At 56.0% G+C, this 13,461-nt stretch overlaps 4 protein-coding genes across 4 annotated transcripts; 1 reads left to right on the top strand and 3 right to left on the bottom strand.

Moving 5' to 3' along the window:
* Positions 1-103: 103 nt before the first annotated feature.
* On the bottom strand, positions 104-1,114 carry EsH8_II_001088 (uncharacterized protein; the record flags this gene model as incomplete). The annotated part of the gene is made up of 3 exons (XM_083264386.1): positions 104-348; positions 453-545; positions 685-1,114. The coding sequence occupies 3 exons, from the start codon at positions 1,112-1,114 to the stop codon at positions 104-106; spliced, it is 768 nt and encodes a 255-aa protein (XP_083121708.1).
* Positions 1,115-1,910: 796 nt separating this feature from the next.
* On the bottom strand, positions 1,911-3,722 carry EsH8_II_001087 (bifunctional cysteine synthase/O-acetylhomoserine aminocarboxypropyltransferase MET17; the record flags this gene model as incomplete). The annotated part of the gene is made up of 7 exons (XM_083264385.1): positions 1,911-2,063; positions 2,136-2,199; positions 2,255-2,847; positions 2,918-3,277; positions 3,358-3,441; positions 3,516-3,570; positions 3,673-3,722. 7 exons carry the CDS (start codon positions 3,720-3,722, stop codon positions 1,911-1,913), a joined length of 1,359 nt encoding a protein of 452 aa, XP_083121707.1.
* Positions 3,723-5,911: 2,189 nt separating this feature from the next.
* EsH8_II_001086 (MARVEL domain-containing protein) lies at positions 5,912-6,523 on the bottom strand (the record flags this gene model as incomplete). Its single annotated transcript, XM_083264384.1, has 3 exons — positions 5,912-6,180; positions 6,240-6,368; positions 6,451-6,523. The coding sequence occupies 3 exons, from the start codon at positions 6,521-6,523 to the stop codon at positions 5,912-5,914; spliced, it is 471 nt and encodes a 156-aa protein (XP_083121706.1).
* A 4,512-nt stretch (positions 6,524-11,035) lies between these two features.
* On the top strand, positions 11,036-13,261 carry EsH8_II_001085 (medium-chain fatty acid-CoA ligase FAA2; the record flags this gene model as incomplete). Its single annotated transcript, XM_083264383.1, has 3 exons — positions 11,036-11,462; positions 11,518-13,105; positions 13,159-13,261. The coding sequence occupies 3 exons, from the start codon at positions 11,036-11,038 to the stop codon at positions 13,259-13,261; spliced, it is 2,118 nt and encodes a 705-aa protein (XP_083121705.1).
* Positions 13,262-13,461: the final 200 nt, after the last annotated feature.

Below are 13,461 nucleotides of genomic sequence, written 5' to 3'. Positions count from 1 at the left end.
CTGACTCTTTCTCTCGACGGCTTCGTTGAATACCACGCCGCCACCGCCGTACCTTTTCTCTGTCCCTCGGCCACATCACGCATCCCCTGCCCCCCCATCAGCTTCACCTCCGCACACCCTTCTCCTTCTTTCCGTTGCTGCCGCCGCTGCCGCCGCTCGCAGGGGCGGGGCCGGAACTCGCCGAGGGAGAGGCGGGCTCATCCTTCTTTCCGGTACCGGCGAGGAAGGCGGCCATGTCGAAGTTGCCCATGGGGTTCGCGCCGGGCTGGGCGCCGCCGCCACCGAGGAGGCTGTTCATGGGGTTGCTCTTCTGGCGCTCTTCGAATTCGGCGCGCATTTCGGGGTCCACTAGAGGTCGATAGTTAGCTACTGTTGCTGCGAGGGATGTCGCCTTTCAAAAGACGGTTGGGAGAGGGGGCTATCAGGGGGTGGGAGATGGCGGAGAAACGTACTGTTGTCAACGAGGTAGGGCATGCCGAGGAAGATTCCCATGCTGACCAGGCCGAGAAGGATCATGGGGTTCTTGAGAATGGTCAAGACGGAGACTGCGCAGGACGTATGTTAGCATCTGTATCCAAAGCACTCTTGCGTGTTTGTCCAGTGGAGCTCTCCCCTCCTCCGGTTTCTGGGAAACAGTTCTCCACGGCACGCACTATAGAGGCAAAAGGGGAAGGGGAGACATACACTTGCTCCTCTCCACAAAGTAGTTCTTCCCGCCCAGAACCCGAACCTCGAAGCCCTTGCCGCCATTCTCAAAATCCTTGGAGGCGTACACCTCGCCCTTGTTATCCCAGTCATTTCCGCGGTACGTCTCCCAGGCGGACAGGCTGCCGTCGGCGGCGATGTCGAGGCGCAAGGGGGCGAAGGCGTGGGTCGCACAGTGGACGTCGACGAGGTAAGACCCCGGGGCGGTGACGTTGTTGAAGACGAAGGTGTTCTGCACGGACAGCGGCGCGGAGAAGGACGCCGAGAGGGTTGAGAGGGTTGCGCGCGTTGAGGGCGGGAGGGTGTAGGGGTTCGGGAGGACGGGGGAGGACGGGACCGAGAGGGTTACGGAAGCGGCCCAGGTTGTGGTCGCGAGGGCCGCGAAGGCGAGGGATTCGAGGAGGCGCATTTTCGATGGCGTGCGGTTCTTTGGTGCGACCGTCTGGACCGAAGGAGAGGAGGAGAGGAGGGGGAAGGAGGGCGGTTCTCGACGAGCTGCGACGAACGGCGGCGGGATAAGGATTAAAAAACAAAAGGGGAGCTCTGGAGAGGTTGGAGGTTGAGGGGTGGATATTGCGGCGTAGATGAATGGCGTCGAGGATGGGAGCTTGGGGAACAAACCACAAACCAGCAATAGTGGACGGCGGATGGTGGTCAAGCTGGACGGTTCTGACCAATCAGGGGTGCTGACGGATTATCGTCGTCGACCCGCGGCGGCGGGGCCCCGCCCGGCTTGGCCCCATTCCTCAAGGTAGCAGCGCCGGCGCAACTGTCTTATTTACACCACAAGCCTCTTTGCAATCAGGCACGTTTTCTGCCCGCTCTGTCCACTAGGAATTTGTGGCGCCGGCACGTTTTATTACTTTGCATGCTTTATGAGTTGCCACAGGAGCGATCATCGGGAGGACCAGGAAGGGGAACCCCCATTTTCTCTTTTTTTTTCTCTGTTTCAACCCCGATGCGTCAGGTAAGCCCGATATGGCGACAACCGGCTGCTGGGCGGCAGCTGTTTCAAGGGACGTTGGTCCCAATCTGATGTGCACAGCACGAGGAACGCCAAGGGATTCCGAGGGCATTCAAAGATAAGAAGACAATGTTGCTTTTTCTACGGGTATTCGTTCTCATACAAATCATCCAGTCACACGCTGTTTACTATTGGGTATCCAACCGGCAGCCGGCAAGTGCAAAACGCTCTCGCCACCGACTTAAGGCGCCAGTGGCGCCTCCTCCTCCTTCGTCTCGGCCGCGGGGGCAGTCTTGCCAGAGGTCGAGGCGGCTGCGGCGTTCTTGAATGACTGCTCAAAGTCGGCGATGATATCATCAATGTGCTCCGTGCCGACGGAGATGCGGATGAGGTCCTGTTTGATTCGTTCGTCAGTAAGGAGGGATCCGACTGGAGGAGGAAGGGGGGTTTTTCTTGAAAATCTTACCTCGCTGACACCGGAGCTAGTCTTCTCCTCGTCGGACAACTGCTCGTGGGTGGTGGTCCAAGGGCTACGATCGTTAGCGTTTCTGCAAACGGAGCAAGTGCTCTGGGGATTTCACTCACTGGATGGCCAAGGTCTTGGAGTCGCCGACGTTGGCGAGGTTGGAGATGAGCTTGAAACCGTCAACAACCTGGCTACCGGCAGAGCCGCCGCCCTTGACGCCGAAGCTGAGAACACCGCCGAAGCCGCGCTTGAGGTACTTCTTGGCTGTCTCGTGGTACGGGTGGCTCTCAAGGCCGGGGTACGAGACCCAGCTGACGTAGTCGCTGGCCTCGAGCCACTTTGCAAGGGCAAGGGCATTTTGGGCGTGGCGCTCGGCACGGAGGGACAGAGTCTCGATACCGATAATAAGCTGCTGGGCCGCAAAGGGGTTGAGCGAGGCGCCGAGGTCGCGCAGGATCTCAACGCGGGCACGGATGATGAAGGTGATGGGGCCGAAGGTCTCCCAGAACTTGAGGCCGTGGTAGCCATCACTGGGCTCCGTCATCTGCGGGAAGCGGCCGTTGTCCCACTTGAACTTGCCGCTGTCGACAATGACACCACCGATAGTGGTGCCGTGGCCGCCGATCCACTTGGTGGCAGAGTGGACGACGATGTCGGCGCCGTGATCGATGGGGCGGATGAAGTAGCCGCCGGCACCAAAGGTGTTGTCGACCTGTTGAAATAGCGTATTAGTCACGACTCTGCTGTTGTAGACACATGGCGGACGAGTCTAGACTACTTACAATAACGGGAACACCCTTCTCGTGCGCGACCTTGGCAATGGCCTCGAGGTCGGGGACGTTGTACTTGGGGTTGCCGATGCTCTCGACGTAGACGGCCTTGGTCTTGTCGTCAATGGCGTTGGCAATGTCCTCGACGCGGTCGCCATCGACGAACTTTGTGTTGATGCCGAGGCGCGGCAGGAAGACCTTGAACTGGTTGTAAGTGCCGCCGTACAGCAGGGAGGTCGACACGATGTTGTCGCCGGCGTGGGCAAGGGCGTTGATGGCGATGAACTGGGCGGCCTGGCCCGAGGAGGTGGCCAGGGCGGCGACACCGCCCTCGAGCGCAGCGATGCGCTTCTCGAAGACGTCGACTGTGGGCTGCGGTGGGGTGAGTTTTGTTAGTGACGGAGCTTCCAGCCGAGCCAATGGGCGCCGCCGAGGGGGCAGGAAAAACATACGTTCATGATACGGCTGTAAATGTTGCCGAACTCCTTGAGGCCGAAGAGCCTCGCGCCGTGGGCCGAGTCATTGAAGGTGAAGCTCTAGACGATTATTTGCTGTCAGTTGCGCTGCGCATGCGGACTGGAAAGCGCGAATAGCGCCCGGGTTCACGAACCGTGGTCGCGTAAATGGGAACGGCGCGCGAGTTGGTGGTCGGGTCGGGTTCCTGGCTGTGTCACACATTTCTTCGTCAGTCCCAGATAGCTCTCTACCCCAGGGATAGCTCCTCTAGAGCCCGGGTTGCCACGAGGCAGGTTCAGTTGTGTACATACCCCGCGTGGAGCTGGAGCGTCTCAAAGTTCTTGCTCAGTTCGGCAACCATTGTGATTTGACTTCTTGTCCTACGACAGTGTTTGGAGGAGGGGTGTTTTGGTGAGGGGTGAGGGGTGAAGAAGGGGGGAGGGGAAAAAACACAAAGAAGCTTTTTGTCTCTGGAGGTGGTACGGACAGAAGAATAATGAATGCGCTTTCAGACCACGGGCCGGCAACGGAGCGCAACGGAGCAGTAGAGCACACAAGAGGGGCAATGAAGGAAGAGGGCTAGCTACGATGATGCCATTGAGGGGAAATCACACCATAGGCTGGCTTTTATATATAATTGCCCTTCCTGTGAAGAAAGAGGGTATAGGTAGTGTATCTCTTCCTAAAGGGACAACAACCCTCGTCAGGACCCCTCCATTTCGTCGTTAGCTCCCCCATCGCCGACAGGGGAGGGCAAGCGGTAGCTTGGCTCTCGGCCAGCCACGACAGCTTGTCACCTTGTCATCTTGTTTACGGTGCTGTAGCAACAATTGGCCAGACATGTACACTTCGCGACTGCGGACGGTGAGGTGAGCAGCTCCTGTTGAGAGGTCCTGCTCTGGCAGCTTGTGGACGAGGGCCGATTTAGGCAAAGGATGTGGGGTATGGCCAGAGCACGCAATCGGCGCTGAAATGTCACTTTGCGGGGCACCGGCAGGGGTTCACATTTGCACTGCTTTCACTGGGAGGAACGAGGGGCAACCCACACGGAGCTTGTCGGTGACCTGGAGAAGTTTAGTTGGGTCTCTTGGCCCCCCTTCGCCGGCTGCAGGTTCACCGAGTGCCTGAAGCAATCTGACAATTTGAGGCAGTCAGTCTCGTGTCCGATCTTGTTTGTCAGCTGCTGTTACGCGGCATGCCTTCTGTATGGACGTTCAATGGTGCCTTTGCCGTGGGGTGCTTGGGGTTTTTGGTGGCTGAATCGTGGGGGGCATTCGAAGCGCCGGAAGGAACGGTGTGTGGAATGACAGGTTCATTGGAGACCCGGCCGAGTTCCAACTGAACGTTGGTTCCCCCGATAACCACACTGGGTCCACATCTACGATGCCGCCGCCGCGGTTGTCGGGGCGGGAGAGACGAACCATGGGTTAACAGACCGGCCATACCGCCCCACGACGGCTGTCGCTCGAACTCGAGAGTGGGAACACACGAAATTCACGTTCACGTCGGAGGTGGGGACGAACAAGGCGGTCGGTCGGTTTCTTCTTCTAAGCTGGAAGGCTAGTCCTTGAGCAACTGAGCAAGATCCCACGGTTAAGGCTGATTGATGTGAGACATGCGCCGGCTGGCGCCTCGGTAAGCTTCTTTCGACACCAGTGGCCGCGGGCAGGTAAATACGAGGCATGATTTGCATGTCAGAGTGACAATTGGCTACTCTTCCATATGACTGTCGTTGAAAAGGGTTGCCGGCGCCCTGTCGAGAGGTGACTGTGAAGACCTGAAGACGTTTGATGGAGCCAATAAAGTTGCATTGCCGTTCGTCAACTCAGCCACCTAGGCTAGTTCCCACCGTCTCCACCCACCAGCCCACCGCTGCACTTCCAATGGGCCTGAATCGGCAGTGTATACGGATATAGCCCAGCCAATTGGGTCAGAGACGTCGTAATAGTATACAAGTTGGGTGCAATACCATGTCCATCGTTGGTCTGACATCAGAATTAAACACCATTTGTTCATGTTTGGTTTGGAAACTTCCTAAGAACAAGTTCGGGATCCTATTTGGCTTACATGGAAGCACGGATACTTGACAACATGATATACAGTATGATGGGATAGGCTCATTGTCCTTGGAACGACACATTGATTAATATCTTCCGTACACTGACTGTACTAATAAGGTCATGGGGAGGAATGACTGCAGGCCAAGCGAGGCCTGTAGTAGCAGTAATAATACGGATAGCATCTACGTCCTTATTTAAATGACCAACCCAAAAACCAACTGTATCCGATCCACGCGTTTTTTCCAATATCGTATCACATCACAACACACAATCACTGGCCCACTTCCGGTCCATGAACTCGTCATCTAGACGAGGTTCACGTCACTAAATCCCGGGCCGTATATTCGTCTCTGGTCGACTTCCCATATGCTTTTCCGATTGCTCTTGCGATCCCACGACGGCATCCGTTTGGCTCGGATCAGCTCGACCGATGCCTCCCGCCGGGCTTCTGCGAGGGCGGCGTGAAAAGATTTGAAGGAGCCTGCGTGATCTACGCGGACTCCTTCATTTGAGGAGGGGGGCCAGAGACGCTTGGCTTGCGGAACCCCGTCTTGAAAACATCCTTTACCATCAGCAGGGAGGTGCCGGTCCACAGGCAGAACTGGAAGGCGGCGAAGACGGTGTCGGCACGGGCGGCAGAGCAGACGGCGCCGCGGCAGAAGAGCAGCTTGCTGAGGAAGACGGCAAGAGCGATGAATCCGGCGAAGTAGAAGAGAACGTTGAGAAGCTCGAAGCCAACGGCGGCCCAGGGGTGAGAAGCTGCGAACTCAAGTCAGTTAATCGGTTCCCAGCTTGCTGTCCGGGACGATGGGGCTCACCTCGGGGAGCGAACTTGGGGACCACCTCGAGATAGGCGATCGAGATGAAAGACCAGAGAGGGACGAAAACCAGGAAGTTGATCTGGCTCGGGGACGAGGTCATCGTGTCCATGTTGTACCAGTTGGCGACTGCGACGCAAACAGTCAGCTCATAGTTCCGCCCAACCCTGACAACCGCAGTTGCCCCAGTTTCAGACCAGCCATCACATACTGTAAGCCGAGAGACTCAGAACCACCAGGGAAAAGACGCCCTGCACAATTCGGAGAGGAAGCATGAGACCCATCTTGTCGATATTCGTTATCGTTTCGTGTAAGTAGACTCGTAAGATTCGTCAGGGAAGAGAGAGGTTAAGAGATCAAGGAAAGAAAAATTGTATGGTAATAAATCTAAGCTGCCCCCAGTGCGCTGTTCAAGAAGTGAATATGGAAGAGTGGCAGGAGAGAATGTGCAGAAACGGTCAAGCGGGAGAAGGTCCAAGAAGAGGCAATGCCAGCATGAAGGAGGGGAAATCACTTATGCTTTTGTATGGACAGGCAGTCCCATCTCTCCTTGTCTGCGTGTTTGAGAGGCGGGACATGTAGTCGCGGCTCTAGCCATCACTGGACACCCAAGGGTCGGCTTTGCGCTGGACAATGCACGGCCTGAGACCTCTGAAATGCATCTGAAACGGGACTCCCCTGGGCCGTCGCCATGCGCTATTCAGACAGGAAGATGGTGTGCAGCAGGGTCCCAGGAGCCCCATGAACCAATCCCAGCACACGATCAACAGAGCCTCCTTTTAATGCCGGGCCAAGGCTTGGCGGTGGCAGTTAGGCGGCGGCTTCTGGTTGGACGGCCGTGGGTTGTTGGTTACGTCCTCTGGCCAGTGGCCTCGTGGCCTCGTAGCAGGTTCACATCGAAAAGGGGGCCGTTTTTTTGTTTTTTAATTGGAGTTTATGGAGACGTGCACACGCACTTGTCGGATACCAAGAAGCGGTTCCCAGGCGAGAAGGATCGGCAATGCGGCGCGATGCGGGCGGCAGTGTCTAGATGTGAGTGGGCGGGTGACAGCATGCAGGAACAGCTATATTGCGCGAATGGTGGCCAGCTAAATTAGCGATGCATTGCTGCTGCCATGTGAGCGTCAGCAGCGACCACAAGGCCTTGGCTCGCTTTATTGGGCCGGCGCGGATGGTGAGTGGTGTGTGTATTTGTGCGGGTTAGGAAACTTGAGGCGAAAGTGCTGAAGCGGGATCTACAAATTGGGAAACGCCTTGAGACGGAGACGCAGAGATACGCGAGTCTGCAAGCAGGCCTGTTGGGCCGGAGGGGGTTTGAAGCTGAAGAGCAGCGAGTCTCAAGAAGGCAAACATGATTCGACCAGGGCCCAGCGTGTGCCACCGAGCTTTCGACGACGGACCATCTCGTGTTGTGGGCGTTGAAACAAATTGAGACCAGAGAAAATGACAAAACGCAGCGGTCAGGGGAAAAGAGTAGACGGGTTTGGGCTGGGCTAGTTGGCTCACACTTGCGACGACGAGATAGACGTGCGTGGACGAGAGAGAAAATGTCCGAACGCGTGTTGTTTCCTCGAAACCAGGTCCATCCCTCTTCTTCCCCCCTAGTATAGAATATGTGCACAGTTAATGGGCGGGTTGTCAACCCTGTCATGTCTGTCTGGGCCATCAGAGAAAAAACAGCCAAGAGGAGAGAGCACGAGAAGAGGGAGGGAGGGAAAGGACCGCTGGATGCGATTGCCCAGGAGCAGGAGACAGGAGGCATACCCAGATTGTTCCCTTCCACGGAGGATCGCCACATACGGCGGACGTTACAGCGCCAAGGGCGCCGCCCGAGTTCCTCAGGAGCCCGAAACAGCAAGCAGCGATGAACGGCGGCAGAACGCCCAGGCGGCACCCTAGGAAGACCTCTTGGGGTTGGGTAGTGGCAGGGCCCTCCCGTCACATACCGGCTCAAGAAACTGGGGCATGGTTGTCTTCGCTTGTGTTCTTAAAAAAGCTGCTGAGACGCCGCACAGCCAACTCCCAGACTCAGTCCGATACTCAGATTGCCAAGGAACCTCCCTCGATGGATTTTGCCTTGGCCGCCCGCTTCCGCTACTGACACATACTCCCTTGTGCGGCCCTTCTCGCGATTCCCCCAACCGTGTCACCACACGCTGCAACGGCGGCTGCCTCTGCCGACTTGGCCAGTCCCGAAACTACTACTCTGCCAAAGCTTCGCCTCGCCAGTCAGCATGTCAGAAATGCTTAGGATTGCTGGGCATTCACGCCCTCCGCCCATTGCCCACCCCTGGTGTCGATTCTATGGAGTTCCCCCATAGTATTGGCGCTCCCATCGGACGTTCTCCAGAGTCTTGGCCATCATCGGAGCGCCCATTTCTGCCACCCGTAGAGCCTCAACGCAGCACCGAAGTTCTTGGCAAGCGATCTGGAATCCGCCTTAGCACTGCATTTGCAACTGTGTTTTTGTCGCATTACAAGGCCACGGGTCCAAGCTTCCCAAGGCTGTGCTTTTCTGGGTTTCGCTGAATAAACAGAAGCCTCGCTAGTTCCGGACAAATTGTCGTGGTCTTGCCTGGCCGCCTCGTTTCCATATCGCTCGAATCGAAATTGTATGCGAAGAAACGAAAACCTTCTGTTGAACCTTAACATACCCAGCTTGTACGGGCAACCGCGCCAGTTTGTTCTCGATGCTTTCCGGTCGCCATCCCTCCCCCTTTTGGCACGAGACCCTGACTTTGTGCGTTTCCAAACCGCTCAGATCTGGCTGTTTGAAAAGAACAGCTGGCCTACGCTGTGTCATCCCGAGGCCCTCACGAGTCATCCCAGGGCTTGTCATGCTTAGGCATCTGTTCGGTACCCGAGCATTTACTGATCGGACGTGATCCAAAACGCAGACACTTGTTTTGTGTTTCCAGTATCCCGCCGCAGCCGTTGCCTCTGTCTCATCACCTTCTTCCTCTTGCAGCGAATGCTGTCAAAGCTGTCGCGGATTAACTACAGGACTTCCATCGACGACCTGCTAACCGGATACACAAGGCGCAAGATGTATCCATTCCGAGAAGGACCTGCCTTGATTTATCTCAATTTCGAGAGGTTGAGAGGCTGCCCTTTAGCCATCGACTTTGTTGTTCGTGGCGGCCCGCCTTGCGACATTTGGGTTACCCATCCGCGTTTTGGTACCGTCGACCACATATATCAGCCAGACATTCGCTACACCTTTGCAGACGAACCCAATAGCTATGTAGCCGGGTTTTCATGGCTGAAAAGCCAGCATCCGAACGGTCGACAAGTCACTACCAGCCTAATCTAGGTACGAGACGCGCAATTGGCATAGTTGGGCGATGACGGAGAATTGATGCAGTAATCACCTGCGAAAAGCCTCTTCTGACCCCCCCAATAGGAACACGGAACTCATAGTCGTGGGCAGCTCCAGTAGGTAGACATCGGTCTTTGTACGAGATGTAAATCTTCCCGCCAACGCGGCGTCAGGGCGGGTTTGTAGCAGGTGGGACCCGGAGTCAGTCGGCCAGTTCGGGTACGGCGTCCAATGGCCTCCGCCCGGAGTGAGACAGGTGCCTGCGCCGGGGCGTGATGGCTTCCGTTGGCATGTGACAGCCAAGAGTAGGCGAGTTTCTTAGGGGGAAGATATCGCATTGTTAGTGCATGCCTACCATTTCAGTGGACAGTCTGCTTGATGCATCTGGAGAGCCGCCGATTCATCATGCGTATCACAGTAAACATATTCAGGCTCGGAATGTCGGCACCATCGGGCTTCCCGCCCTGAACATGGGGATCCGAGCAAATCTCAGGACCGAGAAGGAATAATGGTTGATGGCGGAGCTCGGGGCTGGGCTGGGATCTACCAGTCAGCGACCCGTTTAATGAAAGCTCCCCGTTTACAGGCATGCAGCTCCCCCTGACCATCTAACAGAGTGTGTCCCCCAAGACGGCATCTAGCATTGCGGTCGTAGTGCCCAGAGCTCGATTATTGCATTACTTTTGGAAAAAGCTAGATGCTTTAGTTTTTTTTCTTTTTCTTTCATAATGCCCAGAGTTGCGTCCACAGCGTACTTGGGCGTATATACACGTCGAGCAGCAGACGCGTTACTCCACGTGGACACTTCACTGTGAGGTCATCACGGGGGCCACAAGCCAGCCTTCCCCATTTTTTTCGAATCTCCGACCCAGCACCCCAGCTTCAGCTCCCACTCCCTCCGCTGCGGCCTGCCAGCCCCCCAGTGCCCCCGCAAGCCACTGAGTTCGACGCCTCCTTGGCGAGCCTTTTGAGGCCTATCAGTCGCTGTAGCGTCCCATTAGCGCACTTGCTATCTGGGGTTGCCGAGGACCTTTGCTGACCCTGGCCACACTGGGCACTTGTGCCTCGGTCCTCGCTCACAAACTCGGCCTTGCCCATTGGACCTCCCCCCATTTCCTGCACATTCCAGCCAAGGCAACGAACTCGAGGACCGAATACCCCGTAAAGCGTGCTCCTTGTCTGTACTTGTGCCAAACCTTGAACAAGAAAGCCCCCCCTCTCGTTGTCCCATCTTTCGGATTGACGCCTCTTGTTTCTTTTCGTCCCTACCTTTACCCCTCTTCACATCCTCTGCTTCGTGCATATTTCGCCTACCTTACTCCAGGGTTCTCAAGGTCGAATCTCTTCCAACGCTATCGCGTCCTGTTGCATCGTCGTTTCTCACGATCCAGCAGCGACATCTCACCTGAAAGAAGTCAGCAATCGACGATTCCAACCCGCCCATATTCCACTGCAAAAGCCCATTGTCGCTGCCAACATGGCCCCCAGAAAAGACACCGCCGCGTACATAAAGGAGCTGTCCACTCCGCCGCCTCCTGGTTCGCCCTACGGCGTGCCGGTCCCTGGCTCTGAGACGGAGGGGCGCAGTGCCATCTACCGTCATTGGCGTTTCCGCGACGGCCCTCTCCTGTCTACATTCGATCCCGCAGTTCAGACTGTCCACGACATCTTTGAGGAATCCACGCGAAAGCGCCCCAATGCGAAGTGCTTGGGCCACCGAGCCTGGAACCCGGCCACCAAGGATTGGGACAATAAGTACACCTGGGCTACCTATGCTGAGGTCGCTGAACGTCGCAAGAACTTTGGCGCTGGCCTTGTCGAGATCCATCACAAGGTTGGCATCACCAGCGACAACTACGGTGTTGGCTTGTGGTCCCAGAACCGTCCCGAGTGGCACATCACCGGTACGTCGGCTGCAGAACTGTCATGATGAGCGCATACTGACTTGGGTGAAACCAGATCTCGGCGCTGCGTCCCAGTCCCTCTTCACCGTTTCTCTCTACGAGACCCTCGGCCCCGATACGACAGAGTACATCATTAACCATGCCAGCTTGGCTTGCGTTGTCACTTCCCTCCCGCACATTCCGGTCTTGCTGAAGCTTGCACCGCGAATTCCTTCCCTTAAACTCATTGTCTGCCTCGACCCCTTAGATGCTGGTGAACAGGCCGGCTACTCAAAGCTATCTGTTTTGAACGAGATTGCTGCTCAGAATGGCATTCAGATCCACTCCATGGCCGGCGTGGAAGAGCTTGGTGCCAAGTCTGGCCGACCTGTGCGCCCCCCGCGCGCAACCGACTACGTCACCATCAACTACACTTCCGGAACGACTGGCATGCCCAAGGGTGTCGTCTTGACCCACGGAAACGCTGTTGCCGGTCTCTCGGCTGCGAGATCAGCTGGGACTGTGACTTACAAGGACGTTCACATTTCTTACCTGCCTCTGGCTCACATCTACGGACGAATGGTTGACCAGACCGCCCTGGCCGAGGGAGCTTGCATCGGTTTCTTCCGCGGTGATATTGTGGGATTGGTCGATGATATGAAGATTCTCGAACCGACAGGATTCATGTCTGTGCCTCGTTTGTTCAACCGCTTCAACTCGGCCATCCGAACTGCCACTATCGACGCCGACGGAGTCAAGGGATCCCTGTCACGCCAGGTTATCAGTACCAAGAAGGCCAATATGAAGCTGCCTGTCGGCAAGTCGAGTAACACTCATTTCCTGTACGACAGAATCTGGACCCCCAAGGTTCGTGCTGCTGTTGGCCTGAAGAAGGCACACAGCATGGTCAGCGGCAGTGCCCAGCTTGATCCTGATGTGCACGAGTTCCTGCGGGCCGCTTTCGGCAACGACTTTGTGCAGGGATATGGGTTGACGGAGACGTACGCCGTCTCGACTGTTCAGCTGAAGGGCGACTTCTCGCTTGGTAACATCGGACCGCCTGCCGCATGTAACGAAATCTGCCTGGAATCCGTTCCTGACTTTGATTACTCGGTTACGGACAAGCCCTACCCGCGCGGTGAGATCCTCCTTCGCGGCCCCAGCATCTTCCAGGAGTATTACAAGAATGAGGAGGAGACCAGCAAGGCTATCGACGCTGGTGGCTGGTTCCACACGGGAGATATCGCAGAGGTCGATAACATGGGCCGCTTTAAGATTATTGACCGCAAGAAGAACGTGCTCAAGCTGTCGCAAGGAGAGTACATCTCTCCCGAGCGCATTGAGAATGTCTACTTGGGTAGCAGCAACCTGGCCGCCATGGCCTACGTTCACGGCGATCCGGCCCAGTCGACGCTAGTTGCCATCTTTGGCATCGACCCGGAGAACTTTGCGCCGTTTGCCAGCAAGATCTTGAAGAAGACGATCGACAAGACCGACCTCACAGCTCTCAAAGCGGCAGGCAATGATCCCAAGGTCAAGAAGGCTTTCCTCGCAGAGCTTGACAAAATTGGCCGGAAACACAAGTTCAACAGCTACGAGCGCGTGCGCAACGTCTACCTCACCATCGACCCCTTCACCATTGACAACGAGCTGCTGACGCCTACGTAAGTTATAACCCCTTCATACCTGAGAGCATTGTCTAACTTCAAGTAAACAGTCTTAAGTTGAAGAGGCCGCAGTCCGCCAAAGCATTCCGAGCACAGATCGATCAAATGTACGAGGAGATCAACGCCGAGCCCTCGGTTAAACCCAAGCTATAGACGACCTTTGGTTTTGAGGAATGGAGTTGGCTTGTTGTATCTTGTCATATAAGGCGGGGCTATATTTGTACTATATATCACACGATCTACTAGCTTTCTAAAGTTTGAATTATTGAATTTTCAAAGATAATTATCATAGTATCTTTCTTTTCCCGCTAAAGACATGCCGTGACAGTGTGATGTGCAAATGAAATCAGAAC

Source organism: Colletotrichum jinshuiense, chromosome 2 (assembly GCF_051148585.1).
Source record: "Colletotrichum jinshuiense chromosome 2, complete sequence".
NCBI lineage: Eukaryota > Fungi > Ascomycota > Sordariomycetes > Glomerellales > Glomerellaceae > Colletotrichum > Colletotrichum jinshuiense.
The sequence above is the reverse complement of the archived record's forward strand: the minus strand, read 5'-3'. Positions and strand labels throughout refer to the sequence as shown.